General features: G+C 38.3%; 1 protein-coding gene across 2 annotated transcripts; it reads left to right on the forward strand.

Moving 5' to 3' along the window:
* The first annotated feature begins 283 nt into the window (after positions 1-283).
* On the forward strand, positions 284-18,210 carry MAT2B (methionine adenosyltransferase 2 non-catalytic beta subunit). 2 transcript variants are annotated; one of them, XM_005889210.3, is made up of 7 exons: positions 284-454; positions 7,840-8,034; positions 10,649-10,763; positions 10,962-11,114; positions 13,940-14,133; positions 14,989-15,102; positions 17,266-18,210. In XM_005889210.3, the coding sequence occupies exons 1-7, from the start codon at positions 425-427 to the stop codon at positions 17,434-17,436; spliced, it is 972 nt and encodes a 323-aa protein (XP_005889272.2). In that variant the 5' UTR covers positions 284-424; the 3' UTR covers positions 17,437-18,210. The 2 variants fall into 2 exon arrangements, with proteins under 2 accessions (XP_005889272.2, XP_005889271.2); XM_005889209.3 differs by lacking the exon at positions 284-454 and adding an exon at positions 2,898-3,070.
* The last annotated feature ends 766 nt before the right edge of the window (positions 18,211-18,976 follow it).

The raw sequence follows: 18,976 nt of genomic DNA on the forward strand, positions 1-18,976 counted from the left end.
TCAGAATAGGAATCAATTGCATGGCCTGCGTGCTTTCCAACTGCTGGCTCTTGCTTTTCTTTCACAAGAGAAAATTGCAACAAGTCTTCACAGGAAGCTTTTTGTGGTTGTATCTATATTTCTTTCTAAGTTGGTTCTCCTAATGGTTTTGATAATGGACCTTATTTGGCTGGCAGTACAACATGAAACTTCTCATTGGGTATTTTCAAGACTGCCACGGGGAATCAGCTGCCAGTTTACTGCAATGTGGAATGCTGCACGAGATTCTGGGATCCGACTCAAAATGCTAATTTCAAAGGTCGAGTGAAGCTGTGGCTCACGTTTTCTCGTGCCTACGCTCTCTGCAGGCAGAACAAAGACCCGGTCCGAGGAGGCAGAGGCTGAAACCCATCTCAAATCTTTTTCCTCAGATAATTTTGGAATCATGCCTGAAATGCCAGAGAACATGGAACAGGTAAGAGTGAGCTATTCAAGAAAAGCAGTCTGGAGTTTTATAGAGTTTCTTTACAAGAATCCCAGTGAACGTCTGGGAACGTAAAAGCCGAAAAGGGTGTGTTTTTAAAAAAAGTCTTTCATTTAAGACTTATAACTTTGGGACTTGGAATAATTAAACAGCTTTAATTATTGACCCTGTATGGAGAGCTCAGCTAAGTCTCAATTGACAAAAATAACCCAAAACAGCAGTTTCACTTAACCAGATTAAAATGCATTTATGTAGGTGAAGGTTCTATAGAAATAACGCTTTTATCTATAGTTGGGTGCTCCAGGCTTTCTTTGTCTTGGCAAGAAATGAACCTGCTAACCTAACTTTTATCTCTAGATTGCTCTATTTAAATTTATAGACTTAGCCACCACACGAACTTGGATATTGTCTGTATAACAATGGCGTTTTTATTCATGTAGAAACTTCCATTTTTAAAAAGGATGATTAAAACCCATGTACGAAGATGTGCCCCTAGAACCATACCCAAGTTTTATCTGGCAAATATTAAACCAGATCCTCAAATGTAGGCAAGTAAACTCTTTTTGTTCCTCACTCCAGATAAGGCTGCTCTGAGAATCAAAATGCTAATTGCATATGCAAGTCCTTAAATCGTCTTCGAGTAGGACAGAATTTTTTTTTTTCTGGAAAAATTAGATTGCATTACCGTTGCAACTAGAAACTTCACAAAAATTACTTTTAAAAAACGATCAAGAGGATCTTGAATCTGCTCCCCCAACACCCACACCATTTCTTTGTTGTTTGCAAATTATGCATGGTTTCGCGTTGGAGCTTTTCTCTCAAGGACTCTAAATAATGCTAAATTGATTAACAGCCTGGAGTAAAACAAAAATAGAAAAGTGTGAAGGCTCAGTCTCTCTTGTTTCAGTTCAAAAGAAACTTTATTCTTACAGTAATTAGGAAATGAGTTCTTTTTGGGGGTTGAGTAGGAAAGAAAGTCACCGGACTCAGACGTGGAAAAAAATTTTTTAAAGGCTGCTTAATGTTGAGCTCTAAGATTAAACCAAAAAAGGTGTATGAAAATATGTTTTAGAAAGACCCAAGCAGTAATCACGTTTGTGGGCGACTTTTAAGGTTTTGGTATCCTGCGTGTCTGGACAAGAACAGTACAGATTTACGTTCAAATTTGACAAAACCTATGAGATCCATGCTCGGGTTTTTTGCGAGTAAATTTCACAGGCATCCCGGCTTTTCGGGTTTGAACTGGAAATCAGTTGCAGTTGCCTAATAGGGCCGTTTTTGATCTGTCACTTGAAAAAAGCGTAATCCAGGTGGTAGACGGTTCAGCATGACTCTCTACTAGTTCTTTTACTTTTCTTGGTAGTGGAGGTTCGCCTCGCGTAGCTTGACGCTGCAACCTGTAAGGCGGTGCTTCTCAAAGGCTGATCTTGACTCCGGTTAAAGTTCACTAAATGTAGGGTCCCAATCATTGTTTAGTCGCAAAGTTGTGTCTGACTCTGCGACCCCATGGACTGTAGCCCGCCAGGCTCCTACAATAACTCATTCAGCAATTACTGATAAAAGTCCGAGAATCCTTGCTTTGAAGGAGCAACCAAATAATTCGTCCCCCAGCCCCCTACGTGTTTTTATTTTTAACTAGTTAAGAGTTTGACACGTTCGGAATTTCACGCGTACTACTTTCTGGCATGCCAGAAAGACAAATGGGTTCTTTAAGTGTTAATGACGCAGATATCAATACTTATTATTTTTATTTCAGTCTTTCAATCTCTCAAGAAAAACTTAATGCTCTAGAGATACAGACGCGTTGTGCCGCCTCCTCTCCCCGCTTCACTCTTCCCACCAAGACTTTAAAGTGTTTCATCCCGTTTTATGGGGCTTCCCTTGTAGTTCAGTTGGTAAAGAATCCGCGCACAATGCAGGAGACCCGGGTTCGATCCCTGGGTTGGGAAGATCCCCTGGAGAAGGAAAGGGCAACCCACTCCAGTGTTCTTGCCTGGAGAATCCCATGGACTGTAGACTGCCAGGCTCTTCTGTCCGTGGAATCGCAAGAGTCGAACACGACTTAGCGACTACACCACCACCTCCATCCCGCTTTATGTATCACGTGCCCAGTTGATTCTTAGACACCGCACACAGTCTGAGCAATCCAATTCACTCCTTACCTAGTCGAGAAGGAAGAACACACAAAATATTCTTGACCCCCACCCCCCGTGTCCCCCTCCCGTCCCCTGCCGGCCTCTAAACAAAACTCGTATTCCCAGTTTAAGACCAGGGCCTTTGTTTTGTGTATCCCTTTAAGAGTTGGCGCGTGGGCTGGGAGCGTCCCGAACGCGCCCGCCTCCTTTCAGGGGCGTCGGCGGAGCGTGGCCAATCAGGAAGCGCGGTCTTGGCGGCGGAAGCCGGAAGCGGTGAAAGGGGGCTGGCCCGGACCTAGGGTAGGCGGGCCGAAGGGGTTGGAGCTGCGGCCCGCCGCGATCCCGGGCTGAAGGAAGTGGCGGTCGCTGCGGCGGCGGCGGCGGCGACGACAGCGCAAAGACGGCGGGCATGGTGGGCCGGGAGAAAGAGCTCTCTATCCACTTTGTTCCCGGGGACTGCCGGTTGGTGGAGGTGAGGGAGTCGCCCCGGGTCTTGCGGGGTGGGGAGACGTCTCGTGGTAACCAAGTGCGCTGAGCGGGAAGAGTCTGGTGGCGGGGGCTCGAGTGGTTTTCCAGACGCATCCTCCCAGAGTCGGAGGCCCCAGGAGACTAGGGCGGCGCCGCTGAGTTTGTTTACCTCGGTGCACACTCCTCTGTGTTTTGTTTCTCAGCCACTGCGACAGGAAATGATTAGGTCGGGTTTCACTTTCTAGCCTCCCGTCTCTCCTCTCAGGAATGAAGAGGGGTTTTCCGAGCTGTTTTGACTTTTTCTAAATTTCGTTTTTATCCTTTGTTCATATCTTTTGATCTTAACTGTTCGTATCTCTGAGGAAAAAAAGGAGCCATGTGGCTTTTCAGAAGTAGTAACAGGATTGGAGATAAGAACTGAACTCTTAGTTTATGCATGGCACTGTTGTGCACTTTATATGCATTATTTGTTTTGTTCCATTTTACAGATATTTGAGACTAAGAGAGCAGGTCTTTGGTCCAAGTTCATTCAGTAAGATTGCAGCTGGGATTCAAGTACAATCTCTTTGACTGTCTCAAGCTTTGAACCACTGCAGAGATTGCATAAATCTCCATAAACCCCAATCTCTATTTCATCCCAGGCCCCTCAGTATTCATCAGTCCATAGGATATTTAGCCCTGGGGATAAGAAGAATGTTCACGCCAAAATCAGTATATCTTAAGGATTTAAGAGAAGGTGTAAGTGATGGCTGTTGTTGAGAATGCAAAATTTTTACACCTTCAAAATATAGCATATTTAGTGTTTTCAAGTCATTTTGGGATTTGGGGAGTAAAGTTAGAATGGATGGGCTGTTTGATCTTCTGTTTCGCTCCTGTGTACCCCCTCACAATGCTGAGTCCCTAAAGTTGCATATTGCTTGTTTATGTATGTGTGTATGTGCACTGGGCTTGCATGTGTGTGTATATAAAGGTTAATCAGTTTTAACAGTGAGTTCAGTAGACAAATGAAAATGCGTTTTCCTTCATTCACATTACACAACCAAAGGCTTGACACGTATTTGCTTCTCTCAGAACCTGTAGTAGTGGGACTGTTCTATAGTTTATGTTACAGGAATAAACTGTGGTGGTTCCTGTTCATATTACTGGCTGTGGGGTACAATAGAGTGACAGTGGGAGTTTAGACCAGTGTCACCTAGGTATTTTAAAAAGCTTCTCAAAGTCCAGGAGTGTCTACTCAAAGATCTATCTCTAGGGGAATGTTGTGAGAATCAAATAAATCAATGTGAAACTTTGCCAAATTGAAGAGGTTCTGAAAATAGCAAAGTATAATTATCACTAAAACTTAAGAAGATCCTACTTTAGATATTTGTGATATTTCACTCTTGACTTTCTCTAGGACATTTTTAGTAGAAGTTAATCCAAGTGTGCTAAAGTAGAAACCACTGTCCCAGAGTACTGTTTTGGATCATTTTGGAAGAGCCTTTTATTGTCCTGTACCTTAGAATTTGCTATTATTTGATTTGATGGCATAATAAGAGCTATGACTCTTCATTTATTTATATGTACTTACTTTTTCAAACGTTTTGTGTGTGTGTGTATGTATAAATCTGGTCACCTGGTGTTACTGAATTCTGTAAATCTGTGAGTTGGTGGGAGAAGAGGCAGATGCAAATTAAAGTCATGTTTAATATACTTGACTAATAAGAATAAAAACTGAAAAATAGACTTTTCAGGAAGACAGAATATCTTCAGGTCTTAATTATGCTGCTTAACTACGCAGCTTTTTGTTCCTCATTTAGAGTTCCTCGAGGTGTTGGACATTCCTGTGTTTGGCAGAAGTAAAGTAATTTATAGAGTAATGAGCCGAAATTATTTTCAGAGGAATATTTCCCTGGTTTTAAAAGAATCAAAACTGTGCTTTAAGATGCTTCAGGTGGAGTTCTGTTATAGAGACTCAAAAATAGAGATATTTTGTTTTGACTTCTGTTAATTTCAGAGTGATGTGTATTTTATTTGCCAACCACCAAAAAACTTGTAATCTGAATGAAAACTTCTTGTTTTGGCTTCTGTACTGTGACAGAACATGCTGATTGAGTCTCCAAAGAGAACTGTATGAAAAGAAAAAAAGTTACTTTAAACAAGACTTCTTTCAGTTTATTCGGATATCTTCTATGGGAAGGGTAATATGGAAAATGTTAGAATTATAGGATTGTAAAGCTGTAAGAGCCTTAATCATCTGTCCAAATGCATACTTTTACCAGCAAGTTACATTAGCAGAGTTGGAGTAACTTCTTAATGCCACAGTTTGTGGCAGAGAAGATAAAATTTAGTCATCAAGAAACCAAGTATAAGTTCAAAGGATTGAGACAAAACTCAGCATGCATTTGACTAGACGATAGAAGCAAAAGGACACCAGTTGTGTTTCCAACCTTTTTCCTTTTACTGTGGGCAAAACCTGTGACATCTTTAGATTTAAGGTTCTTCGCTTTGGAAAACTCTCACATGAGAATTTACAAGAAGAGGATTGTGCAGAATCTCTTTGTTTCAGAAAATGCTTGCACTTCAGTTCTCTGCTCTTTTAATATAGAAAATTATTGCACACTGACATCTTACCACTAGGTAACTATTGAACTATTTTCTTCCAGGGAGCTTACAAATTATCCCAGGCTGTACAGAGTTTGTATCTTCTCCACGCAACCACCCATACTATTTTAAAGTGAAGAATCTTATATGCCTTAAAGACCCTCGCTGTGTTTGTAACTTAATACTATATTTCATCAAATCTAAGATGCACTTAATTGTGAGATTATCTGGACTCTTAAGATGCACTGAAAAGGCAAAAAGACTGCCAAACACATTTGTAAGATGCATCTTTATTTCCTTCATTTAACAGATGATAAATGAAGGAAAAATGTGCTTCACTCACCAGTGAAGTACACAGAGATCTTATTTTACTGTTCAGTAATTTCGTGGTTACTACAAGCATGATGTTTGGTCTTTGACTTCTTTTTCTAGTTTTCCTTTTTAAGGGGAAAAGGGTAACGAGGTTGTTGCTTCTGGAAGGGTAAATGGCAGTTTGTTTTTATTTGTTTGAGTCAGAGCTATCTTTAGGAAGGTCTTGGATGTTCCTGGAATTCTCAAGTTCAGTTTCCAAATCACCAGCATCAGCACCACCTGGAAACTTGTTAGAAATGCCGATTATCAGGCCTCATTCCAAATCTACTGGATCTGAAAGCCTTCCAGTTGATTCCTGTCCTAGGCGTTTGCCTGTGAACCACTGATCCAAGAACCACTGTCTATTCCTTTCCTTCTTTAGAGTGACATGAGAAACTCAGAAGAAACCAACTCATAGGCCTTTATAATATTTTCCCAGGGATCTTTATGGTATTTATCCTGTGCAAATTGTTTTCTGATTGTGTCTCTACTAAACCTGGCCTGTTTTAACCTCTTTAACAATTGCAGTCTTTGCAGGGCTGTTTTCTTGCCAAAAATTCAAAGAAAATATTTTGCTGGCTTAAATCTTTGTTTGCATAGATTGTTTGACTTAGAGCCAAGTTTTGCAAGAGAGAGCCTAGATGAATTTTTCTTCAGCTTCTAAAACATCTTGAAATGTGGTGAACTAAGGAAGAAATATCTTTAAAAACTTAGCCTTCATTCTGTTTCTGGTTTCTGTTTCAGCCCTTTCATTTCTGGTTTTTCCTTTGATAGACATACTTGATTTAGGTGGCCTTTTTTTTTTTTTTCTTCTTTTTCTTTTTCAAGTATAGTCTGTTAAATTAGCTGTCTTGAGGGCTGGGGAAAAAGATCTTTGGGTATTGTGTGTATACTTAAGGTTTTTGACAGCTCAGAATTAAGTGACTAAACCAACATTTCAAATTTAAAAGGCTTCAAGTTGATACGCTAATAAAAACTGTTTTTTGTTTTGAATAGTGTTTTCTTAATTCAAATGTCTGTGAGGATATTTGGCGTTAACCTGTTTTGGGAAGAAGGGAAATTTCTATGTATAGATAATTGGAATTGTTTCCTAAATAGTAGTTTTTTTTTTATCTCAGTGTGTGAGGAATTTTTCCTTTTTCACAATAGTAACATAGATCAGTTTAAAATATTTATTTTTTTCTTATCCTCTACTTATGTTTTATTAGTTTTAACTGGTCTATGTAGGTAAATTTAGAGTCAGTGTAGGAATATTTACAAGTTTAGTTAAACTTAGAATGTTAGTTCTATAAGGACCAAATTTATTTTTCTTCCACATAAATTTCTATGAAATATGAAATTCTCTAATTTGGACATATCCCAATAATGAGGTTTAAAAGAAAACTTGAGATTAAAAATTGAAGAGCAAAACTGTCGGTTTGGAAACATGTTCGCAGAATAACCCTAATATTTAATCAGGGCAGAAATAAGTAAGCTTTAAACTGCATTTTTATAAATAGAAGAACATAAAGTTGATGGTTATTACTACTTTGGACATCATTGATCCTAAAAATTAAGTTTTTCCATTATTACTGTTAGGAAATCTAAATCTGTTTGACTAGGTGATTCCTTGCAGTATCATCTTAGGTTCCTTTTTTTGGGAAGGATTATTAAAACTTTCTCTTAAGTGACATACTTACTGATGCAGTTTGATCTTCGTTCTAACTTAAGAGTTATACATATGGGACGTGAAGCAGACAACTCAGACTTGAAATGTTTAGTTGAATGAAGATGGTGGCTAATTTTGTTGAGAGGCTATTGTCAAATTAATTACTTCTTTTCTCCTCTTTCACATTTTAGGAGGAAGTTAACATCCCCAACAGGCGGGTTCTCATTACTGGTGCCACTGGGCTTCTTGGCAGAGCTGTGTACAAAGAATTTCAGCAGAATAATTGGCATGCCGTTGGCTGTGGTTTTAGAAGAGCAAGACCAAAATTTGAGCAGGTCAATCTCTTGGATTCTAATGCAGTTCATCACATCATTTATGATTTTCAGGTATGGTTTATTTTAAAGCATAAGTAAACTATTAAGGGGCTTTCCTGGTAGCTCAGCTGGTAAGGAAGAAACTATTAAGAATTGTCTCAGTTCAGTCACTCAGTCATGTCCAACTCTTTGCGACCCCATGGACTGCAGCATGCCAGGCTTCGCTGTCCATCAGCAACTCCCAGAGCCTACTCAGACTCACGTGCATTGAGTTGGTGATGCCATCCAAACATCTCATTCTCTGTCGTCTCCTTCTCCTCCTGCCGTCAATCTTTCCCAGCATCAGAGTCTTTTCCAGTGAGTTGGTTCTTCGCGTAAGGTGGCCAAAGTATTGGAGTTTCAGCTTCAGCATCAGTCCTTCCAATGAACGTTCAGGACTGATTTCCTTTAGAATTGACTGGTTTAATCTTATAGTCCAAGGGACTCTCAAGAGTCTTCTCCATCACCACAGTTCAGAAGCATTAATTCTTCGGTGCTCAGCTTTCTTGATAGTCCAACTCTCACATCCATACATGACCACTGGAAAAACCATAGCCTTGACTAGATGGACCTTTGTTGGCAAAGCAATGTCTATACTCTTCAGTGTGCTGTCTAGGTTCTTCATAGCATTTCTTCCAAGGAGCAAGCGTCTTTTAATTTCATGGCTGCAGTCACTATCTGCAGTGATTCTGTCTGGGTGATATAAAAATTGTTGTTCTCAAGGAAGTTATAGTACTTAAGCTCTAACCTATTAAGCAACAATAGTATACAGTGCACATTTTTTTTTTTTTTTGAGGGGGTGGAAAAGTATGTCATCCTTAGAAAAATTAGGTTGAGATATAGGTTAACAAAAGGCAGAAAATTAAGCATTTTGTAAAAAGCTTCTGTTTGAGAATTACTCTTCTAAGTACCACTTTATGTGCAAATCCTTTTCTTGTTTTGAGGGTAAAAATATTTGCTTCTGTATTTTTTATTTTTAACTGGAGGATAATTGCTTTACAATGTTGTGTTGGTTTCTGTGGTAAAACTACACAGATGAGCCGTGTGTGTGTGTATGTGTGTATGTGTGTGTATGTATGTGTTTATCCCCTCCCTCTTGAGCCACCCGCCCCATTTCTACTTCTTAAGGTTGTCACAGAGCGGTGCTCCCTATGTTAAATATAGCAGCTTCCCATTAGTTAGCTATTTTATACATGGTGGTATATCTGTCATTGCTACTCTCTCAATTTTGTCCCACCCTCTCCTTCCACTACAAATCCTTTTGAAAATAGTATCTGTTAACCTTACAACACTGCAAAATAGTTGTTCTCATATCTGTTTTTGTTGTTTAGTTGCCGACTTAGTGACCCCCATTGCCTGCAGCACATCTGAAGGACAGGCTTCCCTGTCCTTCACTATCTCCCAGAATTGGCTCAGACTCATGTCCATTGAGTCGGTGATGCTATCCAACCATCTCATTCTCTCTTGCCCCCTTTTCCTCCTGCCCTCAATCTTTCCCAGAATCAGGGTCTTTTCCAGTGAGTCCGCTGTTTGCATTAGGTGGCCAGAATAGTGGAGCTTCAGCTTCAGCATCAGTCTTTCTACTCTATATTCAAGGTTGATTTCCTTTAGGATTGACTGGTTTGATCCCCTTGCAGTCCAAGGGACTCATTTCCATTTTAGAAATCACAAAGGCTCAGAGAAGTTAAACAACTCGTTGGCCATGGTCGCAGAAAAGTTATAGAAAGAATTAGGTTTTGTTACAGCTCTTGAGGTGAAATCAGAAATTCAAGTTCTTTCTAAAAATACGACCCAAAGAACATTGCATCAGAATCACTTGGAAAACTTGTTCTTATGTCTCACTCCCAAAAATTTTCATTCAGTAAGCCTATGGTAGAGCCTAGGACTGCACATTTTAAGAACCATCCTAGTTTATGCACATGTAAGTTTGAAAGCAACTTTCAGATCATGCTTCTTCAAGCAGTTTCTGAGAAGGAGGAAGTTTCGTGTTTGGGCACATGAGCCCTTTTGATCACTGGTCTTCCCAAAACTTAACTCTGACTCAGCTCCTCTGGGAAGTAGATGCCCGGACTCTACCAAGGACCTTCACGTTATACAGTATTGAAATGGTCTCTTTACATACCCATTTTTTCCATTAGATTGTAAAATCCTTGATCCTCACACACTGCTTAGCATACTTTACTGGCAATATAAGTTTTTATGGATGCTTAATTTTCTTTAAATGATGAAGTTAAGAGATTAGAATTTATGAATTTAATTTGCAATTGCTATTCCTCTCCCTTTCCCACAGACTTAACTAAATATTTAGGTCATATGAATTACATAAATGATTGCCCTTTTCTCCCGCTCAGATGAGGGGATGAAGCTTATTTTGATTTAGAAGCCTGGTTGTTGCCCCAGAGTTTTGTCTGATTTTGCCTAGGGATTGCTCGATTGCTCTTTCCTTCTCAGGGCCTATGTATATTTTTAAGGAAGTTTGAACGTTGAAAAAGGGAAGTGTGACAAAACCACATTAAAAATTAGATTCTTTAGTTGAAGGAATGTTTTAATAAACATGTTTCTATGAATTAACTTACTGTTGGAAGGCTATAGTTCTTCGGTTTTTATTCCTTTTTGGGCTGAAAACACATCAATGCTTAACTTCTAGCCCCATGTCATCGTACACTGTGCAGCAGAGAGAAGGCCAGATGTTGTAGAAAATCACCCAGATGCTGCTTCTCAACTTAATGTGGATGCTTCTGGGAATTTAGCAAAGGAAGCAGGTAATGAAGACTTTATAAAATCTTCATAAAAATTAAGTGATCGCTGAGTGTGCAAATATTAAAATTTTGTAGATGGCTTATAAGAAATTTGTTATACTTTTGATGAATAAGCTGTTACAAATTCCAGTAAAGCATCAGGTTGTATAGTAATTTAATAGATTATTTTCTCTCTCTCTCTCTCTTTTTTTTTTTTGGTAGCTGCAATTGGAGCATTTCTAATCTACATTAGCTCTGATTATGTTTTTGATGGAACAAACCCACCTTATAGAGAGGAAGACATACCAAATCCCCTAAATCTATATGGCAAAACAAAATTAGAAGGAGAAAAGGCCGTCCTGGAGAACAATTTAGGTAAGACACATCTCTTTAGTTAGCTCCCTGACTCTTTTTGAGGATTCCTTTTTGTTTAAGATTTGTGTGTATGCGCGTCTGTATCTTAATTTTTTAAATACTTATTTAGTGGTTTTTCTTTACTTGGCTGTGCCGGGTCTTAGTTGTGGTGTATGGACTTGGTTGCTCTGTGGCATGTGGGATCTTACTTCCTGGACCTGGCATTGAACCCACATCTCCTGCATTGGAAGGCGGATTCTTAACCACTGGACCACCAGGGAAGAAGTTCCTGTTGTTGTTTTTTTTTTGTTTTGTTTTAGTCAAGGAGCATAAATCCATTGGAGAAAAACTAGGGAATGTAGTTAACAAGAAAAACAAGAATTTTTGAAATCCTGGAGAGTTTATGAATCCTTTCAGACCATTTCCAGTATCAGTGTGTACATGAATACCATTATAGATAGAAAGTAAATCAGATTTTTGTAATCTTCCAAAAAAAAAAAAAGATCAGTATCATTTTTCTTAGATTGCAGTATTCTGTCATTTGGATGGTTAATTTTTTTCCTGTGTTTGTATATCCACAGTCATTTGTATGGTTTTTCTTTTTTCCTGTGTGTTTGCCTGTTACCCCAGGTGTTTCTTGACTTCCTACTTTTGCATTCCAGTCCCCTATAATGAAAAGGTTTGTATATATACACACACACATTAATGTGTTAATTATAAAAGAAATAACCTCCTTTTTTTTTTTTTTAATCTAAAACTGTAGAGTTCTCTTAGAGTGCTTCCTCAGAGAAGCACTAAATGTGGTTATGGAAGTGTTTTTTGTGGATTTCTAAACATCTGTGCATATTGTTTTATAAACTGATTTTTCTCCCCCCACATACATGCATTTCAGTTCTTATGGAGCCATCTCTAGGATATCTTTTTCATATCAGTGGCTGCATAATACCTGATTTAATGATCCTTTGCACTGAAACTATTGCCTTAGACTGTACTACATCCTTGAGAAACATCCCCTACTATACATACCATATACAGACTAGGTTTTTTATTATTATTAATATAAATTATCCTTTGGAAATCATCTTTGAATATATATTAGTATACAGCTGACCCTTGTACAGCTTGGGGATTAGTGTTGCCAACCCATGCGTATTTGGAAATCCATGTGTAACTTTAGATTCCAGAAACTTAATTGCTCACAGCCTACTCTTGACAGAGGGTCTTCCCTGGTGGCTCAGTGGTGAAGAACCCTCCTGCCAAAACAGGAGATGCAGGTTTGATCCCTGGGTCAGGAAGTTCCCTGGGAGTAGGAACTGTCAACCCATTCCAGTATTCTTGCCTGGGAAATCCTGTGGATGGAGGAACCTGGTGGGCTGCAGTCTATGGGGTCGCAAAAAAGTCAGACACAACTTAGCAGCTAAACAGCAGCTCTTGACCCAAGCCTTACTAAAACAGAGAGTCAATTTACACATATTTTGTGTGTTATATGTATTATATACTATTCCTAAAGTAATCTTGAGAGAATAAAACATTAAAAAATCATAAGAGAAAATACAGTATTGTATCAACACTGTAAGTTTACCTCATTTGTTTACAAGATGAATCGTCCGTCAGTAACTACACTAGTGTTGTTTTAGATGGTACAAAACACTATACGTGTCATGTATTATAAGACCACACATCACAAATGAAGATAATCTAAGAAGAAATTCATATTTATTTACAGGTATGATTCAGGAATTAGTAAGGAAGAAGCAGTAAATGGTAGCCTAGTGTAATCAGTAATGATTGCTTCATGGTAGCCTTGGCCATACACTAGTGAATGAATCATTATAAAACTATTGGCATAGGTATTACAGTCATTCATCATACAGCTAAATACTGTTAATTTTTTTTTTTTTAAAACCACTTACCTGTGATGATAGACTGAGTTTTTCTAGTTACAAGAGAGATGAGGCATACTGTATGGTAATGTAACTCTTTGAAAATGAAGTTATGAAACATTAAGAAAACACATTAACCTTATGTTAACCATCACTCACCTTATGCCTATGTAAGGATAGGGTATCCACTTCAGTACATCTTATCCATGATATTTTGCATGAAAAAAAGTTGCATATAAATGCAACCACACTGTTCAAACCTGTGTTATTCATAAGTCATCTGCCCAGCTCTTTAGTAAGTTAATTTAAAATAGTTTTCATTGAATTTCAATTAGTGTAAATTATCTAGTCTATTATAACTCCTTAGTATTGACCCACATAAAATACCTTATAATTCCTTAGTGATTTCAAGGACTATGTGGTGAACACTCATATACACTTTATACAGATTTCACCAATTGTTAACGTTTTGCCATATGTTTTACACATACACTGTTTTTTTTCCTGAACTCATAGAGAATTAGTTGAATTTCACCCCAAAGTACTTCACCATGTATCTTCAAGAAGGATGTTCTTCACATAATTACAATGCAGTTATTACACTTAGGAAATTTAGCATTAATGCAATACACAATCTATGTAGGAATATTGTGCCCAAAATGTCCTTTATTGCATTTATTTTTTTAATTTGGGAATAATCAGGGATCACTTGTTGAAATTGTCATGATCAGTTTTATTTTTAATGGCCACAGTAATGAAATTATATAATTATAAAAATATCCTACATGACAGAGACATTTAAAAATATTCTAGATCACATTTGTTTAAATAGGTGAGCTGTGTCATTCTGGTATATTGCATGTTTTCTGTGATAATGTATTTTAAATCTACACACTCTGATCTTATAGCAAGATTTAAGAACCAGTGAGCTTTGAAATATTATCTGCTTTTATTACTCTCTAGGAGCTGCTGTTTTGAGAATTCCTGTTCTGTATGGAGAAGTTGAAAGGCTTGAGGAAAGTGCTGTGACTATTATGTTTGATAAAGTGCAGTTCAGCAACAAGTCCGCAAACATGGACCACTGGCAGCAACGGTTCCCCACGCACGTCAAAGATGTGGCCACCGTGTGTCGTCAGTTAGCAGAGAAGAGGATGCTGGTGAGAATCGAAGTGCTTTTTTAAACATTTAGAAGGACACCAAGCAAAAGTACTTGGATAGTAGCTGTATTTATGAATAATAAAAATTTTATGCTATTATATTTGATTTTTTTCTCAAATACTATAGACTCCATTTGTCATTCTCTCACTGCAAGATAACTGAAAACTTGTATTTTTCTTTGCCTGATGTCTTATAAGAAGCCTGTTTTAAATACCGAGTAATGTCTATTTAAGATCTAGGTAGTGGCACAGAAGAACCTTAATTGTTTCAGCCACTGTAAGAATAATTTATAATTATTCTTTTAGATATTTGAAAAATAGCTCATTTTAAGTATTTGTAAAAGTTAGAGCTAAATAGAATATCTACAGAAAGGAAAGTTAGAGACTGAGTTATTTTAGAATATTTATAGTAGCGTGACTTTTTTTTAATGCATCAAAATTTGTGTATTTTTAAAAAATATGTACCATGACAATAAGGATGTTATGACTAATTAACTCATCTTGAAAAATGGTTCTGTTAAGTTTTGGTGTTAGCTTCTTAGGATAATTGAAAATGCTAGTTGAATTGGTCTGTGTTTCATAAAAATCTGTAATCATTTTAGGATTTCCACTAAATCAGAGCCACTAACAATTTATTTTAAAACAATTCTTAAGGCTAAATTCTAAAATGGATTTCCATTTTTAACTGGGGAGATTTATAGGAATTTGATTTTAGATATCTTATGTAGAGCATTCCAGAAAGGTACGATACATTATATTTCCTGGACCTGTTTAAGTTAGTTGTCTTGTCACAGTTGCTATTCCACTCAACTCAGAAAGTTTGAAACCAGTTTGAACTATTTGTGTCCTTGTCAGGATCCATCAATTAAGGGAACCTTTCACTGGTCTGGCAACGAACAGATGACTAAGTATGAAATGGCATGTGCAATTGCAGATGCCTTCAACCTCCCCAGCAGCCACTTAAGACCGGTAAGTACATGGCATTTAGAACCTTACTTGGGAATTCCCTGGCAGTCCAGTGGTTGAGACTTGGCACTTTCACTGCTGAGGCCCAGATTCAATCCTCGGCCAGGTAACTAAGATCCCTCAAGCGGTACTCAGCGAAACAAACAGGTAACCTTCTTACTTCTTGGAAGTCCAGGTCCATCACTGTTGTGTTCTATGGATAACATTTTTCTTGTTGTTTAAAAGTATTCAGTTCAGTTCAGTTCTCTGTTGTGTCCGACTCTTTGCGACCCCATGAATCGCAGCAGGCCAGGCCTCCCTGTCCATCACCAACTTCTGCAGTTCAGTCAAACTCATGTCCATTGAGTCGGTGATGCCATCCAGCCATCTCATCCTCTTTCATCCCCTTCTCCTCCTGCCCCCAATCCCTCCCAGCATCAAAGTCTTTTCCAATGAGTCAACTCTTCACATGAGGTGGCCAAAGTACTGGAGTTTCAGCTTTAGCATCATTCCTTTCAAAGAAATCCCAGGGCTGATCTCCTTCAGAATGGACTGGTTGGATCTCCTTGCAGTCCAAGGGACTCTCAAGAGTCTTCTCCAACACCACAGTTCAAAAGCATCAATTTTTCGGCACTCAGCTTTCTTCACAGGCCAACTCTCACATCCATACATGACCACTGGAAAAACCATAGCCTTGACTAGACGGACCTTTCTTGGCAAAGTAATGTGTAAAGTAAAGCTTTTGAATATGCTATCTAGGTTGGTCATAACTTTCCTTCCAAGGAGTAAGTGTCTTTTAATTTCATGGCTGCAGTCACCATCTGCAGTGGTTTTGGAGCCCCCAAAAATAAAGTCTGACACTGTTTCCACTGTTTCCCCGTCTATTTGCCATGAAGTGATGGGACCAGATGCCATGATCTTCGTTTACTGAATGTTGAGCTTTAAGCCAACTTTTTCACTCTCCTCTTTCACTTTCATCAAGAGGCTTTTTAGTTCCTCTTCACTGTCTGCTGTGAGGGTGGTGTCATCTGCATATCTGAGGTTATTGATATTTCTCCCCGCAATCTTGATTCCAGCTTCTGCTTCTTCCAGCCCAGCGTTTCTCATGATGTACTCTGCATAGAAGTTAAATAAGCAGGGTGACAATATACAGCCTTGACATACTCCTTTTCCTATTTGGAACCAGTCTGTTGTTCCATTTCCCGTTCTAACTGTTGCTTCCTGACCTGCATATAGGTTTCTCAAGAGGCAGGTCAGATGGTCTGGTATTCCCATCTCTTGAAGAATTTTCCACAGTTTATTGTCACCCACACAGTCAAAGGCTTTGGCATAGTCAATAAAGCAGAAATAGATGTTTTTCTGGAACTCTCTGGCTTTTTGGATGAGCCAGCGGATGTTGGCAATTTGATCTCTGGTTCCTCTGCCTTTTCTAAAACCAGCTTGAACATCTGGAAGTTTACAGTTCACGTACTGCTGAAGCCTGGCTTGGAGAATTTTGAGCATTACTTTACTAGCGTGTAAGATGAGTGCAATTGTGCGGTAGTTTGAGCATTCTTTGGCATTGCCTTTCTTTGGGATTGGAGTGAAAACTGACCTTTTCCAGTCCTGTGGCCACTGCTGAATTTTCCAAATGTGCTGGCATATTGAGTGCAGCACTTTCACAGCATCATGTTTCAGGATCTGAAATAGCTCAACTGGAATTCCATCACCTCCACTAGCTTTGTTCGTAATGATGCTTTCTAAGGCCCACTTGACTTCACATTCCAGGATGTCTGGCTCTAAGTGAGTGATCACACCATCGTGATTATCTGGGTCGTGAAGATCTTTTTTGTACAGTTCTTCTGTGTATTCTTGCCACCTCTTCTTAATATCTTCTGCTTCTATTAGGTCCATACCATCTCTGTCCTTTATCGAGCCCATCTTTGCATGAAATCTAATCAAAGTGAACTTTGCTTGTATGTTGGCAGCTTCCATTGTTAAATTTCTCTAAATTGCCATGTGTAAAGGAGCCCATGTGTATTGGTGAAGTTTATAGAAAAAGTGCTTTCTTGATTGTGGCAGATGCTTTATTTATTTTTCTAGGGATCAAATCATATTCCTTGCACTGAGGGCAAAGGGAAATAGAGAATGTAAAACCTCATCAATGAGCTTCTCATTTATTTTTTATTTTGTGTGTTTATTTTAAAGATAACTGACAGTCCTGTCGTAGGAGCACAACGTCCGAGAAATGCTCAGCTTGATTGCTCTAGATTGGAGACCTTGGGCATTGGCCAGCGAACACCATTTCGAATTGGAATCAAAGAGTCACTCTGGCCTTTCCTGATTGACAAGAGATGGAGACAGACGGTCTTTCATTAGTGTATGTGTGGTGGTGGGGGTGGTGGTGGTGTTTTTTAAAACGAGAAGTCAAGAAGTCATGGCACTTTTTAAAGAAAAAAGGAAATAGTTTTGTATGAGTGCTCTTCGATTGTGACTCATTATCTTTCAGGTAAATGATGCTCTTGCACAAGTGAAATTGTCTAGGGAAATTTAAGGGCAATAATGCCTCGTTTGAAGTAATGATTTTCTCATTTTGTTCTGCCTCAATTTGCTGTGTGAATATAGTAAATTATGATTTTCAAGTATTTGAGAGCCAGGATGAAACACATCTGCTGTAGACTTTTTTTGGGGGGGCAGGGGGAAGAAATGCATTGTTCATTCCTATAAATAACCTCTACATTTTCAGGACTTTTACAACTGTTGATCCTTTAATGTTTTAAATTGTGTTAAATGGCATACAAATCATTGGTGTTCATTGTTTGCTTTGCTTGAGTTCAGATCAAAATGTTTGAAGAAAGAAACTTTATTTTTGCAACCTAAGTGTAGTTTTTATGCTTGAGATATTTCAACATGTTATGTATATTGAAACTCCTGCAGCTTGATACCTCCTGCTTTTGTAGCAGTGAACAGTGAATGTTTGAGAGAGAGAGAATGTGTGTATGTGAATGTATTTTTTAAATATATATGAAACTGTCCTTTTCACTCCATGTCACTAAGTGATATTTCATATGTGCAGTTATACTAATAGTAATGGGCCTTGTAAGTCTTTTGACATTCATGAATAATAATAAATATGTACTGCTGGCATGGTAATGCTTAATTTTCTCGTATTTATTTCTCTTTTTTGAAATGTAGGGACCAGATATCTAAACTGTTTTGTTGCTGTAATTTTTAAAATTTCCTTCTTATCATGTAAAATTACCTTATCTGATGCAGAATATCGTTAATGTACATTAAAGTACAAAGCACAGTAATAAAATGAGCCCTGGTGAATCTACCACGTGAAATCTAAATGTTATAGACACTGTATTTACTTGTACCCACTGATTTTTCATAATGAAAAGTAAATAACTATACTCTTGTAATATATTTACAAAGAGTGTTCCTTTTGAAGAATGCAGAGTATGTGAATGTGTTTTCTGTACCAGGTAATAGTCAGGTTACTTTGACCTCAACAGTATTTTTGGTCCTTAATAAGGAAGCAGAAAGAAAGAATAACAAGTGAGCCTTGGCTTCTATTCAGAGTTCAGTACAAATCCAGTTTTCAGATTTTCTCATTTCACTTGTGAAGTATTCTTTCCCTAGATTATAGTCTTATTTCATTGGACAAAAACTATTTATTTCTAATTTACTTAGAATTTGGGGTTTAGAGGGGATCAGGTCTGGGTGATTTGGTTAAAGCCTCAGTTCCCAAACGATGTTATGTTATATTAGGAACTAGGGAACTTTTACTGCAACGAGTGCTATGATGTACCCACTGAAATAGAGTTTCTGAAACTGATGACCTGCTGATGTAGTTATAAATGTTCTTCAGGTCCTTCTGAAGTAACCAGCCTGGGACTTGTATTTGGCAACCACT

The sequence above is a fragment of the Bos mutus genome, chromosome 7, assembly GCF_027580195.1.
Source record: "Bos mutus isolate GX-2022 chromosome 7, NWIPB_WYAK_1.1, whole genome shotgun sequence".
Lineage (NCBI taxonomy): Eukaryota > Metazoa > Chordata > Mammalia > Artiodactyla > Bovidae > Bos > Bos mutus.